Source organism: Hyperolius riggenbachi, chromosome 7 (genome assembly GCF_040937935.1).
Source record: "Hyperolius riggenbachi isolate aHypRig1 chromosome 7, aHypRig1.pri, whole genome shotgun sequence".
Classification (NCBI taxonomy): domain Eukaryota; kingdom Metazoa; phylum Chordata; class Amphibia; order Anura; family Hyperoliidae; genus Hyperolius; species Hyperolius riggenbachi.
The window spans coordinates 158,944,715-158,966,567 of record NC_090652.1 but is presented as its reverse complement, the minus strand read 5'-3'; the positions used below and the strand labels follow the sequence as shown (position 1 = coordinate 158,966,567).

Below are 21,853 nucleotides of genomic sequence, written 5' to 3'. Positions count from 1 at the left end.
GCATGTGAATTACAGTACATATACTTCAAAAGTTTAAAAAGTAAATACAAACCTTGTAAGGTAATTCTTAATAGGATTGTCAGGCATTACTAGCTCATCCATAATACAGTGACCATTGACATCTACCAAGGAGACTCTGGTCAGCTCGCTCCCTCTAGTGGTCAGACACTGTAAGGAGAAGATAGGGTTTTGTGTTAGAATAAAACTGACAATATGCTTCATAAATCATTTCCATACATTGAAACAGCCAATTAAATGAAGTGCCTAACTGCCAAGTGTGCATCTACTATAACTAAAAAAGACTTACACTTATGCTGATTGACATGGAGATGGAAGAAAACAGCAAAATACATATAAACACCGAAGAAGGAATCTCCACCTCTTGAAAGTGAAAATAAACGGATGAAATAAACAATTGTATTTATCCTCCTACTCCTAAAAATGACTTTTTGATATCTCACAGTTTAATGTTATGTTTAAAAACTAAAAAAAGTAGATGCATGGTTTGCCTCAGATCAATGAAACAGTCTGCCCCGTGTCTCAGAGGTCTAAAATATATGAACTATTGACCTTCATAATCTATCCCCTGCTCTCAGAAGGTGTTCTCTGCCATGCGGCCTCTCTCCTAGTGATCTATCCTGGCTTAGTGTTTGTCCAGATGAGATTCAGTTGTCTATTTAGATTGTGCAGATGTTCATTATGTGTATAAAGGCCTGAAGAAGGGTCTATGACCCGAAACAAATAAATGTTGTTGCCTTCTCTATCAATTATATGCACTTTACCACATGATTGAAGATTTTGTATACAAATTTCTGCACTCTTTGAAATATTAAAAGAAAAAGTATATATTTGCAATTTTTGGTTTCCTGAGTTTTTCTGCTATATCCCTTAGTATATAATAGGAAAGTACTTTATGTCTGTAATCCCTCATCAGTGAGTACCGCTATAGCTTGAGTGGGTCCCGACTGGAGAAAAACTTTTGCATAGCTAAATATGAAAACTTTTTCAGGCAGTAAAATAAGAAAAGCAACACAGCATATTTATTTGTGTGCTTGGCACTGTACATACACATCTATCTCTTCATGTAACATGTCGCTTAAGCTTCCCTTTAATACTCTGCTAATACTAGTTATACTACCTACACAAAGGTCACACTGTAGCAGTTTTATGGAGAAAAGTCAAAGCTTTTAACTCTAGAAACTTAAAAAAAAATAATTTGTGGAGGAGTCCACTAATAAAAGGATAAGGGATCACATCACATGTACTCTACTGACATACAGTCAGGTCCATAAATATTGGGACATCGACACAGTTCTAACATTTTTGGCTCAATACACAACCACAATGGATTTGAAATGAAACAATGATGGCTTGCTTCACTGATAGTGACAGCTCTTTGGATCTCATTTTGAGAGTCGACAGCAACATATTCCAAATACAAATAGCACACTTAAAATGAACTCTGGAGCTTTTATATGCTCATTGTAATTGTGATAATGAGGGAATAACACACACACGGCCAAGGAACAGGCCAAACAAGCTGCATCTTCACAGGTCAACTTGTAGTGAACATTCAATCATGCAATCCCAGGAAGAATTCCGACATTGCCCCAAAGATGCCAAAAGACCCGTGAATAATGTACCACCAGCTATAAAAGCTGGCACTTCATTACTATATCCCCATGTCACTTGCGGATGCACCAACATAAGACACTGAGCAATAGTGGTAGTGAGAGCAGACACTGCACATGGGGATAGAGTTGTGGCAGCATTTATGCACCAACATAAGACACTGAGCAATAGAGGGAGTGAGAGCAGACGCTGCACATGGGGATAGAGTTGTGGCAGCATTTATGCACCAACATAAGACACTGAGCAATAGAGGGAGTGAGAGCAGACACTGCACATGGGGATACAGTTGTGGCAGCATTTATGCACCAACATAAGACACTGAGCAATAGAGGTAGTGAGAGCAGACACTGCACATGGGGATAGAGTTGTGGCAGCATTTATGCACCAACATAAGACACTGAGCAATAGAGGGAGTGAGAGCAGACACTGCACATGGGGATACAGTTGTGGCAGCATTTATGCACCAACATAAGACACTGAGCAATAGAGGTAGTGAGAGCAGACACTGCACATGGGGATAGAGTTGTGGCAGCATTTATGCACCAACATAAGACACTGAGCAATAGAGGTAGTGAGAGCAGACACTGCACATGGGGATACAGTTGTGCCAGCATTTATGCACCAACATAAGACACTGAGCAATAGAGGTAGTGGGAGCAGACACTGCACATGGGGATACAGCTGTGGCAGCATTTATGCACCAACATAAGACACTGAGCAATAGAGGTAGGGAGAGCAGACACTGCACATGGGGATAGAGTTGTGGCAGCATTTATGCACCAACATAAGACACTGAGCAATAGAGGTAGTGAGAGCAGACACTGCACATAGGGATAGAGTTGTGGCAGCATTTATGCAACATAAGACACTGAGCAATAGAGGTAGTGAGAGCTGACACTGCACATGGGGATATAGCGGTACCAGCATTTGTGCACCAACATAAGACACTGAGCAATAGTGGTAGTGAGAGCAGACGCTGTACATGGGGATAGAGTTGTGCCAGCATTTATGCACCAACATAAGACACTGAGCAATAGAGGTAGTGAGAGCAGACACTGCACATGGGGATAGAGTTGTGGCAGCATTTATGCAACATAAGACACTGAGCAATAGAGGTAGTGAGAGCAGACACTGCACATGGGGATATAGCGGTACCAGCATTTGTGCACCAACATAAGACACTGAGCAATAGTGGTAGTGAGAGCAGACTCTGTACATGGGGATAGAGTTGTGGCAGCATTTATGCACCAACATAAGACACTGAGCAATAGAGGGAGTGAGAGCAGACTCTGTACATGGGGATAGAGTTGTGCCAGCATTTATGCACCAACATAAGACACTGAGCAATAGTGGTAGTGAGAGCAGACACTGCACATGGGGATACAGCTGTGGCAGCATTTATGCACCAACATAAGACACTGAGCAATAGAGGGAGTGAGAGCAGACACTGCACATGGGGATAGAGTTGTGGCAGCATTTGTGCACCAACATAAGACACTGAGCAATAGAGGTAGTGGGAGCAGACACTGCACATGGGGATACAGTTGTGGCAGCATTTATGCACCAACATAAGACACTGAGCAATAGAGGTAGTGAGAGCAGACACTGCACATGGTGATAGAGTTGTGGCAGCATTTATGCAACAACATAAGACACTGAGGAATAGAGGTAGTGAGAGCAGACACTGCACATGGGGATACAGTTGTGGCAGCATTTATGCACCAACATAAGACACTGAGGAATAGAGGTAGTGAGAGCAGACACTGCACATGGGGATACAGTTGTGGCAGCATTTATGCACCAACATAAGACACTGAGCAATAGAGGTAGTGAGAGCAGACACTGCACATGGGGATAGAGTTGTGGCAGCATTTATGCAACATAAGACACTGAGCAATAGAGGTAGTGAGAGCAGACACTGCACATGGGGATATAGCGGTACCAGCATTTGTGCACCAACATAAGACACTGAGCAATAGTGGTAGTGAGAGCAGACGCTGTACATGGGGATAGAGTTGTGCCAGCATTTATGCACCAACATAAGACACTGAGCAATAGAGGTAGTGAGAGCAGACACTGCACATGGGGATAGAGTTGTGGCAGCATTTATGCAACATAAGACACTGAGCAATAGAGGTAGTGAGAGCAGACACTGCACATGGGGATATAGCGGTACCAGCATTTGTGCACCAACATAAGACACTGAGCAATAGTGGTAGTGAGAGCAGACTCTGTACATGGGGATAGAGTTGTGGCAGCATTTATGCACCAACATAAGACACTGAGCAATAGAGGTAGTGGGAGCAGACACTGCACATGGGGATACAGCTGTGGCAGCATTTATGCACCAACATTAGACACTGAGCAATAGAGGGAGTGAGAGCAGACACTGCACATGGGGATAGAGTTGTGGCAGCATTTGTGCACCAACATAAGACACTGAGCAATAGAGGTAGTGGGAGCAGACACTGCACATGGGGATAGAGTTGTGGCAGCATTTGTGCACCAACATAAGACACTGAGCAATAGAGGTAGTGAGAGCAGACACTGCACATGGGGATAGAGTTGTGGCAGCATTTATGCAACATAAGACACTGAGCAATAGAGGTAGTGAGAGCAGACACTGCACATGGGGATATAGCGGTACCAGCATTTGTGCACCAACATAAGACACTGAGCAATAGTGGTAGTGAGAGCAGACACTGCACATGGGGATACAGTTGTGGCAGCATTTATGCAACAACATAAGACACTGAGCAATAGAGGTAGTGGGAGCAGACACTGCACATGGGGATACAGCTGTGGCAGCATTTATGCACCAACATAAGACACTGAGCAATAGAGGGAGTGAGAGCAGACACTGCACATGGGGATAGAGTTGTGGCAGCATTTGTGCACCAACATAAGACACTGAGCAATAGAGGTAGTGAGAGCAGACACTGCACATGGGGATACAGTTGTGGCAGCATTTATGCACCAACATAAGACACTGAGCAATAGAGGTAGTGAGAGCAGACACTGCACATGGGGATACAGTTGTGGCAGCATTTATGCAACAACATAAGACACTGAGCAATAGAGGTAGTGAGAGCAGACACTGCACATGGGGATACAGTTGTGGCAGCATTTATGCACCAACATAAGACACTGAGCAATAGAAGGAGTGAGAGCAGACACTGCACATTGGGATATAGTGGTACCAGCATTTATGCACCAACATAAGACACTGAGCAATAGAGGTAGTGAGAGCAGACACTGCACATGGGGATACAGTTGTGGCAGCATTTATGCAACATAAGACACTGAGCAATAGAAGGAGTGAGAGCAGACACTGCACATGGGGATAGAGTTGTGGCAGCATTTGTGCACCAACATAAGACACTGAGCAATAGAGGTAGTGAGAGCAGACACTGCACATGGGGATACAGTTGTGGCAGCATTTATGCAACAACATAAGACACTGAGCAATAGAGGTAGTGAGAGCAGACACTGCACATGGGGATATAGTGGTACCAGCATTTATGCACCAACATAAGACACTGAGCAATAGTGGTAGTGAGAGCAGACGCTGCACATGGGGATACAGTGGTGCCAGCATTTATGCACCAACATAAGACACTGAGCAATAGTGGTAGTGAGAGCAGACACTGCACATGGGGATACAGTTGTGGCAGCATTTATGCACCAACATAAGACACTAAGCAATAGAGGTAGTGAGAGCAGACACTGCACATGGGGATACAGTTGTGGCAGCATTTATGCAACAACATAAGACACTGAGGAACAGAGGTAGTGAGAGCAGACACTGCACATGGGGATACAGTTGTGGCAGTATTTATGCAACAACATAAGACACTGAGCAATAGAAGGAGTGAGAGCAGACACTGCACATGGGGATATAGTGGTACCAGCATTTATGCACCAACATAAGACACTGAGCAATAGAGGTAGTGAGAGCAGACACTGCACATGGGGATATAGTTGTGGCAGCATTTATGCACCAACATAAGACACTAAGCAATAGAGGTAGTGAGAGCAGACACTGCACATGGGGATACAGTTGTGGCAGCATTTATGCAACAACATAAGACACTGAGGAACAGAGGTAGTGAGAGCAGACACTGCACATGGGGATACAGTTGTGGCAGTATTTATGCAACAACATAAGACACTGAGCAATAGAAGGAGTGAGAGCAGACACTGCACATGGGGATATAGTGGTACCAGCATTTATGCACCAACATAAGACACTGAGCAATAGAGGTAGTGAGAGCAGACACTGCACATAGGGATAGAGTTGTGGCAGCATTTGTGCACCAACATAAGACACTGAGCAATAGAGGTAGTGAGAGCAGACACTGCACATGGGGATACAGTTGTGGCAGCATTTATGCACCAACATAAGACACTGAGCAATAGAGGTAGTGAGAGCAGACACTGCACATGGGGATACAGTTGTGGCAGCATTTGTGCACCAACATAAGACACTGAGCAATAGAGGTAGTGAGAGCAGACACTGCACATGGGGATAGAGTTGTGGCAGCATTTGTGCACCAACATAAGACACTGAGCAATAGAGGTAGTGAGAGCAGACACTGCACATGGGGATACAGTTGTGGCAGCATTTATGCAACAACATAAGACACTGAGCAATAGAGGTAGTGAGAGCAGACACTGCACATGGGGATATAGTGGTACCAGCATTTATGCACCAACATAAGACACTGAGCAATAGAGGTAGTGAGAGCAGACACTGCACATGGGGATACAGTTGTGGCAGCATTTATGCACCAACATAAGACACTGAGCAATAGAGGTAGTGAGAGCAGACACTGCACATGGGGATATAGTGGTGCCAGCATTTATGCACCAACATAAGACACTGAGCAATAGTGGTAGTGAGAGCAGACACTGCACATGGGGATACAGTGGTGCCAGCATTTATGCACCAACATAAGACACTAAGCAATAGAGGTAGTGAGAGCAGACACTGCACATGGGGATAGAGTTGTGGCAGCATTTATGCAACAACATAAGACACTGAGCAATAGAGGTAGTGAGAGCAGACACTGCACATGGGGATAGAGTTGTGGCCGCATTTATGAACTTACATAAGACACTGAGCAATAGAGGTAGTGAGAGCAGACACTGCACATGGGGATACAGTTGTGGCAGCATTTGTGCGCCAACATAAGACACTGAGCAATAGAGGTAGTGAGAGCAGACACTGCACATGGGGATACAGTTGTGGCAGCATTTATGCAACAACATAAGACACTGAGCAATAGAGTTAGTGAGAGCAGACACTGCACATGGGGATACAGTTGTGGCAGCATTTATGCACCAACATAAGACACTGAGCAATAGAGGTAGTGAGAGCAGACACTGCACATGGGGATACAGTTGTGGCAGCATTTATGCACCAACATAAGACACTGAGCAATAGAGGGAGTGAGAGCAGACACTGCACATGGGGATACAGTTGTGGCAGCATTTATGCAACAACATAAGACACTGAGCAATAGAGGTAGTGAGAGCAGACACTGCACATGGGGATACAGTTGTGGCAGCATTTATGCACCAACATAAGACACTGAGCAATAGAGGGAGTGAGAGCAGACGCTGCACATGGGGATACAGTGGTGCCAGCATTTATGCAACAACATAAGACACTGAGCAATAGAGGTAGTGAGAGCAGACGCTGCACATGGGGATACAGTGGTGCCAGCATTTATGCAACAACATAAGACACTGAGCAATAGTGGTAGTGAGAGCAGACACTGCACATGGGGATACAGTGGTGCCAGCATTTATGCACCAACATAAGACACTAAGCAATAGAGGTAGTGAGAGCAGACACTGCACATGGGGATAGAGTTGTGGCAGCATTTATGCAACAACATAAGACACTGAGCAATAGAGGTAGTGAGAGCAGACACTGCACATGGGGATAGAGTTGTGGCCGCATTTATGAACTTACATAAGACACTGAGCAATAGAGGTAGTGAGAGCAGACACTGCACATGGGGATACAGTTGTGGCAGCATTTGTGCGCCAACATAAGACACTGAGCAATAGAGGTAGTGAGAGCAGACACTGCACATGGGGATACAGTTGTGGCAGCATTTATGCAACAACATAAGACACTGAGCAATAGAGTTAGTGAGAGCAGACACTGCACATGGGGATACAGTTGTGGCAGCATTTATGCAACAACATAAGACACTGAGCAATAGAGTTAGTGAGAGCAGACACTGCACATGGGGATACAGTTGTGGCAGCATTTATGCACCAACATAAGACACTGAGCAATAGAGGTAGTGAGAGCAGACACTGCACATGGGGATACAGTTGTGGCAGCATTTATGCACCAACATAAGACACTGAGCAATAGAGGGAGTGAGAGCAGACACTGCACATGGGGATACAGTTGTGGCAGCATTTATGCAACAACATAAGACACTGAGCAATAGAGGTAGTGAGAGCAGACACTGCACATGGGGATACAGTTGTGGCAGCATTTATGCACCAACATAAGACACTGAGCAATAGAGGGAGTGAGAGCAGACGCTGCACATGGGGATACAGTGGTGCCAGCATTTATGCAACAACATAAGACACTGAGCAATAGAGGTAGTGAGAGCAGACGCTGCACATGGGGATACAGTGGTGCCAGCATTTATGCAACAACATAAGACACTGAGCAATAGTGGTAGTGAGAGCAGACACTGCACATGGGGATACAGTGGTGCCAGCATTTATGCACCAACATAAGACACTAAGCAATAGAGGTAGTGAGAGCAGACACTGCACATGGGGATAGAGTTGTGGCAGCATTTATGCAACAACATAAGACACTGAGCAATAGAGGTAGTGAGAGCAGACACTGCACATGGGGATAGAGTTGTGGCCGCATTTATGAACTTACATAAGACACTGAGCAATAGAGGTAGTGAGAGCAGACACTGCACATGGGGATACAGTTGTGGCAGCATTTGTGCGCCAACATAAGACACTGAGCAATAGAGGTAGTGAGAGCAGACACTGCACATGGGGATACAGTTGTGGCAGCATTTATGCAACAACATAAGACACTGAGCAATAGAGTTAGTGAGAGCAGACACTGCACATGGGGATACAGTTGTGGCAGCATTTATGCAACAACATAAGACACTGAGCAATAGAGTTAGTGAGAGCAGACACTGCACATGGGGATACAGTTGTGGCAGCATTTATGCACCAACATAAGACACTGAGCAATAGAGGGAGTGAGAGCAGACATTGCACATGGGGATACAGTTGTGGCAGCATTTATGCAACAACATAAGACACTGAGCAATAGAGGTAGTGAGAGCAGACACTGCACATGGGGATACAGTTGTGGCAGCATTTATGCACCAACATAAGACACTGAGCAATAGAGGGAGTGAGAGCAGACGCTGCACATGGGGATACAGTTGTGGCAGCATTTATGCAACAACATAAGACACTGAGCAATAGTGGAAGTGAGAGCAGACGCTGCACATGGGGATATAGTGGTGCCAGCATTTTTTTTACCTGTTGAACATTGATTTTCTATCTCTGTCCATTTATTATAACCCAGGGTACAGATGGATAGATGGATGGATTGATAGATAGATAGACAGATATCTTTTAAAGCTAGATAAACAATGTTTTCATATTACTAAATCAACAGGATGATATAAATACAATCCTAGTCAGATGTGAATACTGGATTGAAATAATACAGCAAACGTAATAATCAGAGAAAGCACAACCTAGGGCTAAGCTTCCCGGCAGTCATACTGCACAAACCAAACATCTATATTTAGAAACCGAAGCAATGCCATGAAACCGTCATCACAACCAGGTCCTCATACAGACATGTATATTGGGGTTTAGTCACTTACCATTTCACAATCTAGCCCGAATAAAGGGCTGCTGTTTGTAGGTTCCTCTGTGCAGTTGGTGTGTACATAGTTCTCGGACTCAGGGCAGCCTGCAAAAACAGGTTAATTAACATTGTGACAATACAAATGGATGTGGAGTTCATGAGCTTTTCATTCATTCAAGTCTGGAGACAGCAAAGTAACATACAAACGCTAAATAGGGGTCTTCCAAAAGAATCATTAGAGATTGTCTCAGTTATTAGTTCTGTTTTTTCATGGATCGGGGTGATTAAAAGGAGTCAAACTGCTACAAAAGATGACAATAATGGTCAGTCATTAGTGATCCAACCTCACTAATGATGTCATCAATGATGTTGTGGGACAGCTGTACTCCTGCTTGATTTTTCCCCCAAGATGGTCGTGCTACATCACCTTTAGAACTCATCCCTACACTGGTTACGACACTCAATCTCGCAACTAGTCTAGCGGAACTAAAGTCAGCTGAAGAACACAGCACATCATATAGCAAACCACTGCATCACCAATGTTTAACATGAAATTTTAAAAGATGCATTTAAAAGAGCAAAGAAGAAAAATCGGCACTAAAAGCAATAATGGTCAGATCCTCGGAGGGGGTAATTGGTGGTTCCTATATGTGCCTCCAGTAATTAGCAATGTCCAGTAGTTGTAGGAGAAAAGCAAACCGGGCACCAATAGTTTGCAACACACCAATTTATTTCATAGACAAACACAAGCAACAGGTAGCTGGTCTAACAGCCGTTTCGCAAGCTAGGTTGCTTGCTTCCTCAGAGACCTCTCTCTCTCTGGTGTGTTGCAAACTATTGGTGCCCGGTTCGCTTTCCTCCTACAACTACTGGACATTTTAAAGAGGAACTCCAGTGAAAATAATGTAGTAAAAAAAGTGCTTCATTTTTTACCATAATTATGTATAAATGATTTAGTCAGTGTTTGCTCATTGTAAAATCTTTCCTCTCCCAGATTCACATTCTGACATTTATTACATGGTGACATTGTTACTGTGGGCAGGTTATTTAGCTGTTTCTAGCTGCTCTGTCTGTTACAGACAGCTAATAACAGCTATTTCCTGTCTCTGAACATTGTTACATTGTGGCAGTTTGCCAGCAGTACCGCGGTATTCAGAGCCTCTTGTGGGAGGGGTTTCAGCACAAAATCAGTCACACAGCGCCCCCTGATGGTCTGTTTGTGAAAATCATTGTCTTTCTCATGTAAAATGGGGTATCAGCTACTGATTGGGAAAAAGTTCAATTCTTGGTTGGAGTTTCTCTTTAAAGATACAGTTATTATAAAAGGGTTATGCAGCTCGGTATTTTACAAATTAAGCATTGCCCTATAGCACAGTAGAGGGAAAGACACTGTGCAACCACTACACTGAGAGACAATGGCTGGTAAATAGGTGATCAAATACAGGTCTTTCAGAGCTGGACTATTATGGTCCATATAAATCGGGGGCTGCTGTACACAGGATTCTGGATGGACTGGACTGGTTTCTCGACAGAGGCGGTTGTTATCAGCAGTCTTGGCCGAGTTTCATCTGGTGTGTGAATAGGCCTTTACTGTAGCAGGCATGTTTGACAAACATCAATGAAGAACATCTCATAACTATTGCTGATTAAACAGCGCCATCATCTTCTGTGGAGCTGCACAAAGCAGGGCAAATATATGGATACAAAATAAAGATGGCAAATCGTATAAATGCGACAGTAAGAGATGCAGTATCGACACGAAACGCGCTCAGTAATTACACAAAGACAGGGAAACAACCTATCTTATATAAGCTTACAATTTAAAGAGAAGAACTGAATCCTTGTTATTTCTATGAAATAGATCTTTGGTGCTTCTTTTTAACTCAAAATACTGGTCATGTGACTTGTACTCAAGGTTTCCAATGTACAGAACTGTAATAGGGCTGGCATGCAGACCAAAAAGTTGCTCCCTCAGGCTTTTGCTATATAGTATAAGGCTGCTCTGTCATTCTTCCTGTGTTTGTTGCAGGGTGAATCGGGGAAGGTGAAAGCCAAATCAGCCCTCATTACAAGGCAGTTATGGTGGCCACTAATGATCCAATCTTTTTCATCCAATCTTACCAAATCTATGTAGTATAAGGGTAAATTGAGTGAATATACTGAATGGATACTTCATGCAGTTACTTTATATTACATAGAAATGGTAAGATTGGATGAAAAAGATTGGATCATTAGTGGCCACCTTATGCACACACAGTCAGACACAATCCGTTCAGGTCATTCTACATTCCACTTGACCTGCTTATTCGGAATCTAAATGGGTAGTTATTGGGGTCAGAGACTATAACATGGGACTACGAAATAACAGTTCTTAGAAAATAATTGCAGTATCTATTACATTTAACAGTCTGCTGTTTGCTTTCAGCCTAGACACATTGAAGGCTGTATAGACAAAGATAAAACTGTCTCAAGTTGTAAGGCTAGGAGCACACTAAAACCATATGCTTTCTGCATTGTGTGTTTCTACGTTTTTGTGTGAGTTTGCACTTTCATGCATTTTTGGTGCGATTGCCTTTTTTTTTTTTTTTTTTAAATAATTTCCCTTTTGAAATAAAGTAAAATACAGTATCATATACAATTGTGCAATTTTAGAAGCACAATTGTATATACAAAATGGAAAATGTAGAGCGGTTGGGATCTACCATTTAGTCCTTGTGATCTACCAGTAGATTGCTATCTACCTAATGGGCACCCCTGATTTCTAGTATAACAGGGCAGTCCCAGATTAGATGAAAAAGAAGAGGGTGAGGGGATTGGCATTTTGGGCAAGTATTGATGGCTGTGGGGTTGTATTTAATCAGCCTACGAGGGGTTCAGTATGTTTGATGGATTATGTATAGCTGTGTGATACTTTCACGTACGCAAGAGGACACTTTCTTAGCTGCATGTAGGGCGTCTTCCCAGTCCTCATCTGTAATGTCTAATCCATTTGCCTCACATTCGGCTCTGAAATTAGTTGTAAGTTCAAGCACTTCGTAATCAAGTAATGTTTTGTATAATTCGCCTATCATGTGTCTGGTCGGGCCCTTTATTTACAAAATGTTACCGTTTACATATAAAGTAAACCTGAGACAAAGGGGGAAAGATTTGTACTTACAGTACCTAGGCCTTCCTCCAGCCCCCGTAGTCCATCGGCTCCCTCGCCATTCTTCTGCTCCCCTCTGTTGTGCTCCAGTGAGGCTGGGCCCAGCCATGCGCACCACTGAATCCCACTCCTGTAGCTGGGGGTGTTCTGCGCAATCACAGTCTCAACAAACTGCACATGCGCACAACGCTCTTGAACAAGAGAGCACAAACGGTGTGCATGGCCAAGACCACGCGTGTGCAGTTGTCTCCAACTGGCTAAGTCAGAACCTTTATGTGGCAGACAGCAGCATAACAGAGCAGCCCGCTAGGGCGGCAAGAGGGAGCAGACGGACTACAATGGGCTAGAGGAAGCCCAGGTAAGTAAACATCCTTACCTTTCTTGGTTTCAGGTACAAATTTAATTTAAAATGATATTAAATGCATGTAAAGAAATTGTCTCTGAACTTGGGTTTTAAGAATTTTGCCTGAAAACTGGATCACGTTTGGACTGAGAATTTACACACTTTATTTGATGATGCTGAATAATGTAAACTGACCTATAAAAGGATATTGCCATTTCCTTATCTCCTCCTCAGAAAGCAGATACCTTGTTAAGCCATGTCTGTTCTTTCCATATTTTTGCAAGATGGGATCATGTGACAGGCTTGTGATACTGGAACTTCTGAGCTGGTCAACAGCATCTAAAGGAAGGGATGTTTGGTTAATAATACATATTTAAAGAGACACTGAAGTGGAAAAATGATATGATTTGTATGTGTAGTACAGCTAAGAAATAAAACATTAGGAGCAGAGACATAAGTCTAATATTGTTTCCAGTACAGGAAGAGTTAAGAAACTCCAGTTGTTATCTATGCAAAAGAGCCACTGAGCTGAGCTCCACGACTTTCAAAGTTGCAGAGAGATGTCTTCTGAAGCTTATCATCTCAAGTGTCTCTCACTGTATTGATTTTTTTTTTCAGTTCAGGACCGTTCAAAAGTTCACTAGCCTGCTCTGTAAAATCATTTAGAATGCGGAGTAGTGTGTAAACTGCAAATATTAGAGAATGATGCAATGTTATAAAAAAAAAACAACAACAACAACAAAAAAACGATATAACTGAAAAAATATGAGAATATTTTCTTTGCTTCTAATGTTGTAATAATTATCCAACTACACAACCAATTCATCATATATTTTTTTTCGCTGCATTGTCTCTTTAATGCTATCAAAGTGAATCATGTAAAACACTATTGACTTGACCTAGCAACTGAGACGTGTGAAGAGAATGTCTTAAAAGCTGTACTCTAAATAAAAAAAGCTAAGTGGAAAGGTTTCTGTGTGGCTTGTTTAATAAGAAAGTGTGAACAAGGAGGACAACTCAACACTCCATGTATAAGACCAGTGGAACTGGTCCAGTGTTAGGGCCCATTCCCACTAGAAGCGCTTTTCTGAGCGCTTTGTGATGGATTAGCGCTTTTTAAAAATCGCTCCCATTCACTTTCATTAAAATCGAGGGAGCAGCGATTTTTACCACGATTTTAATGAAAGTGAATGGGAGCGATTTTTAAAAAGCGCTAATCCATCACAAAGCGCTCAGAAAAGCGCTTCTAATGTGAATGGGCCCTAAGTCCACTAATGATAGATTACTGAGAGACTTCTTTTTGTTTACCATGTATATTTAAGCCATCACCAGTCATGTGGCTTTTTCTGATTTGCATATTAAATGTGAATGAACCTGCATAATTTTGGAGTTGTTTGCATCCCATTGAGCATCCCTATTCATGACACTTTAGAATCCTTCAGCAGGCTGCACTGTCCAAATCTGGCATATACTGTAATTATTTGTTTCATCTTTAGGAATACAGGGAATAAAAATACTTGGTGTACCAACTTCATGATGGATATATTGAGAAGAAAAATACACAAGCTCATCCTTTTTGAGAACCCTGCTGGGTCTTCCCAGGCAGCTCTTCCGCAAGCCAGATGTGTATGTGATGAGTGCATAAAAAGAGTTTGTTGTGGAAACACAGAAGGCTGTTTCCAACAATTAATATAAAAGCCAAGCACATGGTAAGATTAGATTGTGAGCCCCTCTGATGGACAGTTAAAGCGGATATATATATATATATATATATATATATATATATATATATATATCTTATCTAAAGTTTAGATAGTTTACACAGCAAATCTAGCTGCAAACAGCTTTAATAGAATAAGAATATTTCCTCCTGTGATACGACAGCAGCCATGTTGTTTGTAAACATTACACAGAGGCAGGCTTATCTGTATCTTGAGCAAAAAAACCTAATCCCCCCTCCTCTCCTCTGCCTCTTAAATCTCTGACTAGTAATACCTCCCCCTCCTCCTGCCCAGACTGAGCTCCCATGAGCCCTTGCTACTGTCTGAAAGTGCCTTGGCTCTCTGAAAACCTGTGGGCGTGGCTTATTTAGTTTATAGGGAATTGGAGTATTAAAACAAAAAAGTATTTGGCTTGAGGAATGCCCTATAAACAATAGGAAAGGAACACAATTATGCAATGAGTTAAAGTTCATCTCGGATCCACTTTAAGTAAAAAGACAATATACTCTGTACAGCGATGTGGAAGATGTCAATGCTATATTAATAATAAATAATTTTAATAACTAAACAGTGCTGGAATACATCTACCGTATGTCAACTGCTCTTCACATACAAAACAAAAAACTCCTCTTAACAATTTTTGAAAGATTATAGCACAAGTTACCTTCAGTGTTGTTGTGTAAATGATTTGAATCCATCTCTTCTTTGGTCCTGACTTTGACACAATCCCGATTCAACCCCAAGACAGAGCCAATAAAATCACTGGGAGGAGGAGGCAGGCTAAATCTCTATATACCAATGAGCATGGAGAGAAAACATAAAAACTAAATGAATCATGACTCAGGAAATGTGTTTTAATATTGTAAAATGAATTGCTTACAGTGAAATTAAATAACTTCCTTTATAAAAAGTAAGAACAGCACCCCTGTACAATAAGACAAATATATTTACTAGTACTACACACCTATTTTGCGATTAGATCAGTCTGTTAATATACTGTATTTAGCAACCCCCCCTTTCACATACAGGTACTGCACATGATTAAATCTATGCACCCTTAGGTCCTGCTCTGCACTACAACTTGTTCTGCTAGCAATACATTAACTAGAGCTTACTTACTAACCACTGAGCAGATACAGTAGGTCTCATGCACCCAAACCATTCCGATTTCACCCTCAGCTTCTTTCCCGAGAAACCTAGCCACCTATAAAAGTTTCCACTGATTAAACAAAATTCTGACAAAAACAAAAGATTCTGGACCAGCTCTATGATTGGTCTGGTAAATGTACTGATCTTAGCATACTGTTATGGTTGAAGCTATGCGCAGACAGGAAACGCCTGTTACCTAAAATGTTCAAGTTTCATAATGTTAAGTGATAATCTGTACAGCTAGGAACCTATCTATAATTGTAAATGTTTCCAGACCACCAACTACCTCTAAGTTGGTCCCACATGAACCCTCATACTCACTGGGAAACTGAAAGATTCTAAGACGATGTTGCACTAGTGTTTCCATCCAAAACCCAGTTGGCCCAACCTACCACTGTGAGGTCCTGGAATTGGGGAGTGTTGTTTGTGCAACTCACCCCTTTCCTTCACCTCTGTCCGCTATGATTAGAAAGCAGCATGGCTGTTGCATCCACAAAATATCCTCCCACCACACACACACCACTATATTGGGTAGCAAGCGACTTGGTATTGGCAAAGCATTGTGACAGAAAGTGCAGCAACATGGAAGTAATGTGCGGGTCCCTGGGATGTAGTGCAGGGTGTTGCGTCAGAGGAGTGGGGTAAGTGCAAATTGGAGCAAAGTGACTCCAAGTACTTCAGCTCCATGGCTGTGTAAGCTGGATGGTGAGCAGGACCCCAAAGCGCTACAATACATGGCTGGAGGAGCTCATCTACCTTGAATACTTTCAGAATCACAGATTCAGATAGTATGAAGTATGAAGATCAGGTACTCTGATTGCTCTGGCTGCTGGCTTGTTCCAGGTATGAATTGTACCCCAGACAGCAGGGGTTAGTGTCTTATCCATACCCTCACACCATTCAATACGGACATAAAATGCTTTGGCTGGAGGTACCAGTTGCCTGTATGTAGTCTGTTCTAGCTTGGTACTCACATGTGGGAATAATCTTCGGAGATACTGGAAGTGTGTATAATATTGGTAAAAGTGGTGCTGACTGAGGCCCTCCAACACAAGGATAACCACTCCCTGAAGACGCTTCTGATGATGAATGCTGCACCAGCTTAAAGAGAAAATAAAATGATTTCTTAAACACCCTAATGTAATAAAACATGCTGTCATTCACATCATACAACTGAAGGCTGGAAAAATGTTCTTCAAAGCATTGCTTGGAAAAAAATAGAATACATTATTCCAATATACTGGTAGTTTATAAAAAAAAACACTTTGTTTACAAATGCTTTTCTAATATTGCACACATATTTAGCCTGTAACACCTAGGCAAGTGTGACATTTCACTTATGAGCCATATGTGATGATGTCATTGCTATGGACATTACCTAGGGAGGCGGTGCAAGTAGGGGGCAGAAGGGGGATATGCAGCAGTCTCCCCACACATAATAGGCCTGGGGAGGAGGAGGCAATGTAACCTAGGCTTCTTACTTTCTTACTGTCCCTACTGGGGCCCACTTTTTTTTTTTTTTTTTAACAGTTTTCACTTTCTGATCACTATGATTGGCTCACAGTGATCAGGAGCCAATGAAAGCAGCTCCTGACCGATGTACAGAACTCTGCTGTCTTTAGACAGCGTAACTGTGACCTATCAATGGGGGGGGGGGGAGAGGCCCCCAGGAAAAATACAAATAAAATACATCAAAATCCTTAAAATAAAAATTGAGAGGTGGCTTACCTGAAGGATGACACAGATCAGGAACAAAAAAAATGTATTTGCACTAGGGGGGATAATTATGCCACCACTTGTAACTAGACTAGTACAGAGTCACCATTGCAAAAACAGGGTGCAAGTCTTAATTTACTAAAGCTGGCGATACATTTTACACCCAATGTTCCAAAGCAATTGATTCCTTACTGAAAACAATCTACAGTATTCAGAAGCAATTGATTCCTACTACACACTGCACATCAACTTAATAGATTCCAGCTGGCAATCCATTGAAAACTGATCTAACTGTAGCATTGCACTATTCAATGAAGTGCATAACTATGGACTATTGATCTACCAATGCTCTCACCCTGCCCCCAATGGACTTACATTTTCCATCCTGTCCAATGGACACTTGATAGATTTTTGGTCAAAGTCAACCAAAATTTGATATTTTGGGGAATTGATTTCCAGCAGATAAATCGAGTGTGCAGGAAATAGAATGGCAGAATTGATGAATGTATGGGCACCATAAGGCAGGCCAGAATTTCTATATACTGTAGCTGTCACAAGATGTACTCAGTTAATCATCATTCTCAATGCGGACTGTACATTGGTCATATAGACGTCTCATTTTTTAGTGATCATAACAAAATGGAATTAGGCACAAGGAACCTATTCTCTCTGAAAGGTTAGAACTGGAGTCTCCTCATATCTTGGAGTAACACACATGCCTTGTATAAAGATGTGCAGTTTTTAGAGGAGTTTACTTTTAGTAGCTTCTAAAGGCAACAAGAACATCACTTTATGTACCTTGCCTGTGTTGACTTCTGCTCTTTTCCTAGTACGGCATACTTGATGAGCTGATGCAAGGATCCATGTGGAATCACACAATGATCATTAAACAGAGCTGGGGATAACCTCGGCGCTTTCTGTAAATTAAATACACACATTATTTTGCAATTTATGCTACTAAGATAACCTATCCATATTCATTTGCAGCCTGGCTTTTATTTTTAGGACTGACAGAAAAGATCAACTTTTACTTCTTTTCCATCATGGCCACAGCACTTTTTGGTGTACAAACTGTCCCCAAATTCCATTAAAATGAATGACTAATGAGTTAATTAACACTGAATTTCCTAAAGGTCAAAGTATGGCACACAACCATATCATCCTATGTGTGTCTGCCAGCATCAACTGCAAAACGTTAGCCTAAACTAAAAAAGTGTACAACAAGGATATAGATTACCTTGAGTCTCTGTGAAGCAAAGCCATTAACTGTTGTTATTTTCAGGCCGAGCTTTCTCTTCTTGTGGCTGTTCTCTTCCTCTTCATTGCAGTATGACCTCTTATGCTGATTTATGTTTTCCTTGCTCATCTTAACCTACAAGTGATTTAATAAAATTAGACACAGTTAAAAATGACAATAAAGTGCAACTATACTTATACTTACTTACCAGTAAAGCGCATGTGAAGTAAGAATATATGATATGGAGGCTGGCATGTTTATTTCCTTTTAAACAGTGCACATTGCCTGGCTGTCCTGCTGATCATCTGCCTCTAATACTTTAAGCCACAGAACCCTGAACAAGCATGCAGATCAGGTGACTGACATCTGACTGGATTAGCTGCATGCTTGTTTCTGGTGTGCGATTCAGACACAAACGCAGCTAAGGAGATCAGCAGAACTGAGAGCAAAGTTCGCATGTTATCAATTACACTTGGTGTGCGGTGCTGTGTCAGTGCTGTGACATGTCACAGACCCATCCTTACGGTACAGTGCCCCGAGGGGTCCCCGCATTAGTAACCCAAAATTTTTGACTGTGACAAATGTTGCATATGAGCAGGGAGGAAGTGGCAGTTCTCCTCCTCTGTCGTCACTAGGAGCGCTCCTTTCTGCCTGGTCACGCCCTCTTGTCAGTTTAGTTCCCGTCCCCTATACTCCGGGTTAGTCTTGCTGTCCTTTCTGTCCTGTCAGCTCCCCCATTCCGCCACAGTGTTACTCCGCGCCATTGCTGTGAAAATGCCAGCATTTACGAAAAAGAACACTACGGCAGAGCGGGAGAGCTGACAGGATAGAAAAGTCAGTGATACATGGTAGACTAAACTTGGCCAGGGGAGCCGATAAAGACCTCCTTGGGCAGGAAACTAGTGTGTGTACAGGAGCACTCTCCAACCCCCCAACATCGCTGAAAGATCCGGCAAGTCAGATCTTACTAAAAAGATCCGGCAAGTCAGATCTTACTAGCGTGCAACCCTGAAGTGTATTTTCTCCTATCCATCCTGCCTGACGGAAAATCCTTCACCATGCATTGAGCATTGTCCATCCATAGTAACAGATGGGTCACTAGCCTCCAGGCTCGTGACCCATCTGCACAGAAGTTGGCTCAAGGCCAGAGTCCTGTGGGTGACAGTAAATGGAAATGTGTATGTAGCTTTACACCACTTGAACTTTATTGACTTAGAAATCTGTTCAGCCAGTCTGATGTCTCCCTTACCTCTAGGGTCTAGTACACACATCCAATTTTGGATTGGCCAATTTTACTCTTCCATGTATTATGATGAGAGCTTACTTACACAATCTGTTCATAGTATTCCCAATCACTTGGATCAATTGGCCTTCATGTTACATGGAGGTGGTAAAATTGGCCAGTAATTAGCCTGTGAAAATTGCATATGTGTACCAGACTTAAGCCACTATACAGCTAGTGGGGTGACATAGGTGTTACCTGTTTTAGGCTTAGAGATTCCAGTGTCACTGTCCAACTCAAAGCACAATAACTTAATAAGGATCACATACTAGATTTAGAGAACAGTTACGAATGCTGGAGGGAGAACATAAGTGATTCAGGAAACAGGGATACAATTTTTTACGTGTCTATTCAGTGGCAGAAGTCTGCAACCCTCACCAGGGTCATATCAGAACATAGTAAGGTTGATGAAAGAATGGCAAAATAGTAGTTATGTGTTTGCAGTCATGTGCACACACTTGAGGTGCATACACACATCCAATCTTTGCTGGCCAATGTTACCACTTCCATGCAGTATGAGAGCTTACCTACACAATCTGTTCATTGTATTTTAAATCAGTTAGCCCTCATACTACATGGAAGTGGTAATACTGGCCAATCAAAATTGGATGTGTGTACCAGGCTTTACAGTGAGAATTGTTTATTGTTATACATTCATGCTCTCCTGGAATTATAAAAGAATATTTTCTGTGGGTAATGCAAAACTGTAATTTACATCTGCAATTGTGGTAGCAAACTGTAATTTATATATTTTAAAGCAATCCTCACTATGATCTGATATGACCACGGCAAGGGCTGCAAATCATTGTCTCCTAATAGTCAAGAGTCAATAAATTCAGGCTAGGTTTGTTGAATAAACAAAATATCAGCGCCAAGAAAATCAATAGTTCGATCGCTGCTGAGAAAGGACAAAGTCCAAAAGTCCACACATATAAAAGCTCTTAAAAAGTCAGTGCAGATCGTAAGTAAATTCACTGTTTCACAATAAATCGTCTTTCAACAAAGTGGTCATTAAAGGGAACCAGAGAGGATCAAAAAAAGGTTTTATACATACTTGGGGCTTCCTCCAGCCCCATACGCACGGATCGCTCCCACACCGGCGTCCTCTGCTGCCTGGATCCGCCGGTACCGGGTCCCGTCATTGCCGCGAGTCGGCCGGTGGACGCGGCCGATTCTCCGCATCACACGGAGCTCCCTCTATATAAGTACGCATGAGGCTGCCTACCGCGCAGCCGCATGCGTACGGGTATGAAGGGAGACCCTGTGATGCGGACAATTGGCCGCGTCCGCCGGAAGTGACGGGCCCGGTACCGGCGGTTCCAGGAAGCGGAGGATGGCGGCGTGGGAGCGATCCAGGCTTATGGGGCTGGAAGAAGCCCCAGGTATGTATAAAAGCTTTTTCTATTTTAACAACGCATTCCTCTCTGGTTCCCTTTAAGTTCTCATATCCAAGTGGTAGACCGTCACCCAGAGGATTAGAGGGAGCTTACCAACTGCTGACAACCCACGTTATAAGGTTGTATGTCTCACATTCAGTGGTAAAAGAGGGGACCAGGAACCACCCAGGATCCAAGACTTCCAAAAGTCCTTATGTTAGTTCGGGTACACCATCCGGAAGATCAAGGCCAATAAAACATGCAAATAAACGGTAGATCTAAGTGTAACCCGTTTATTAAAAAACATAGCACATAGCCATAAAAAAAGAATAAAATTCAATAAAACTTACATACTGGG

General features: G+C 42.5%; 1 protein-coding gene across 2 annotated transcripts in view; it reads right to left on the bottom strand.

Annotated features, from left to right (window-relative positions):
- Positions 1-21,853, bottom strand: part of REXO5 (RNA exonuclease 5) — a 104,703-nt gene that overhangs the window by 71,375 nt on the left and 11,475 nt on the right. For both annotated transcript variants that reach the window (XM_068244805.1, XM_068244804.1), the window contains exons 2-8: positions 18,838-18,972; positions 18,399-18,517; positions 16,859-16,985; positions 15,400-15,523; positions 13,210-13,353; positions 9,543-9,631; positions 53-168 (exon numbers count right to left, since the gene is read on the bottom strand). In XM_068244805.1, the coding sequence (XP_068100906.1) occupies positions 53-168; positions 9,543-9,631; positions 13,210-13,353; positions 15,400-15,523; positions 16,859-16,985; positions 18,399-18,517; positions 18,838-18,966 (848 nt within the window). In that variant the 5' untranslated portion in view covers positions 18,967-18,972. The remainder of the gene's footprint in view (positions 1-52; positions 169-9,542; positions 9,632-13,209; positions 13,354-15,399; positions 15,524-16,858; positions 16,986-18,398; positions 18,518-18,837; positions 18,973-21,853) is intronic.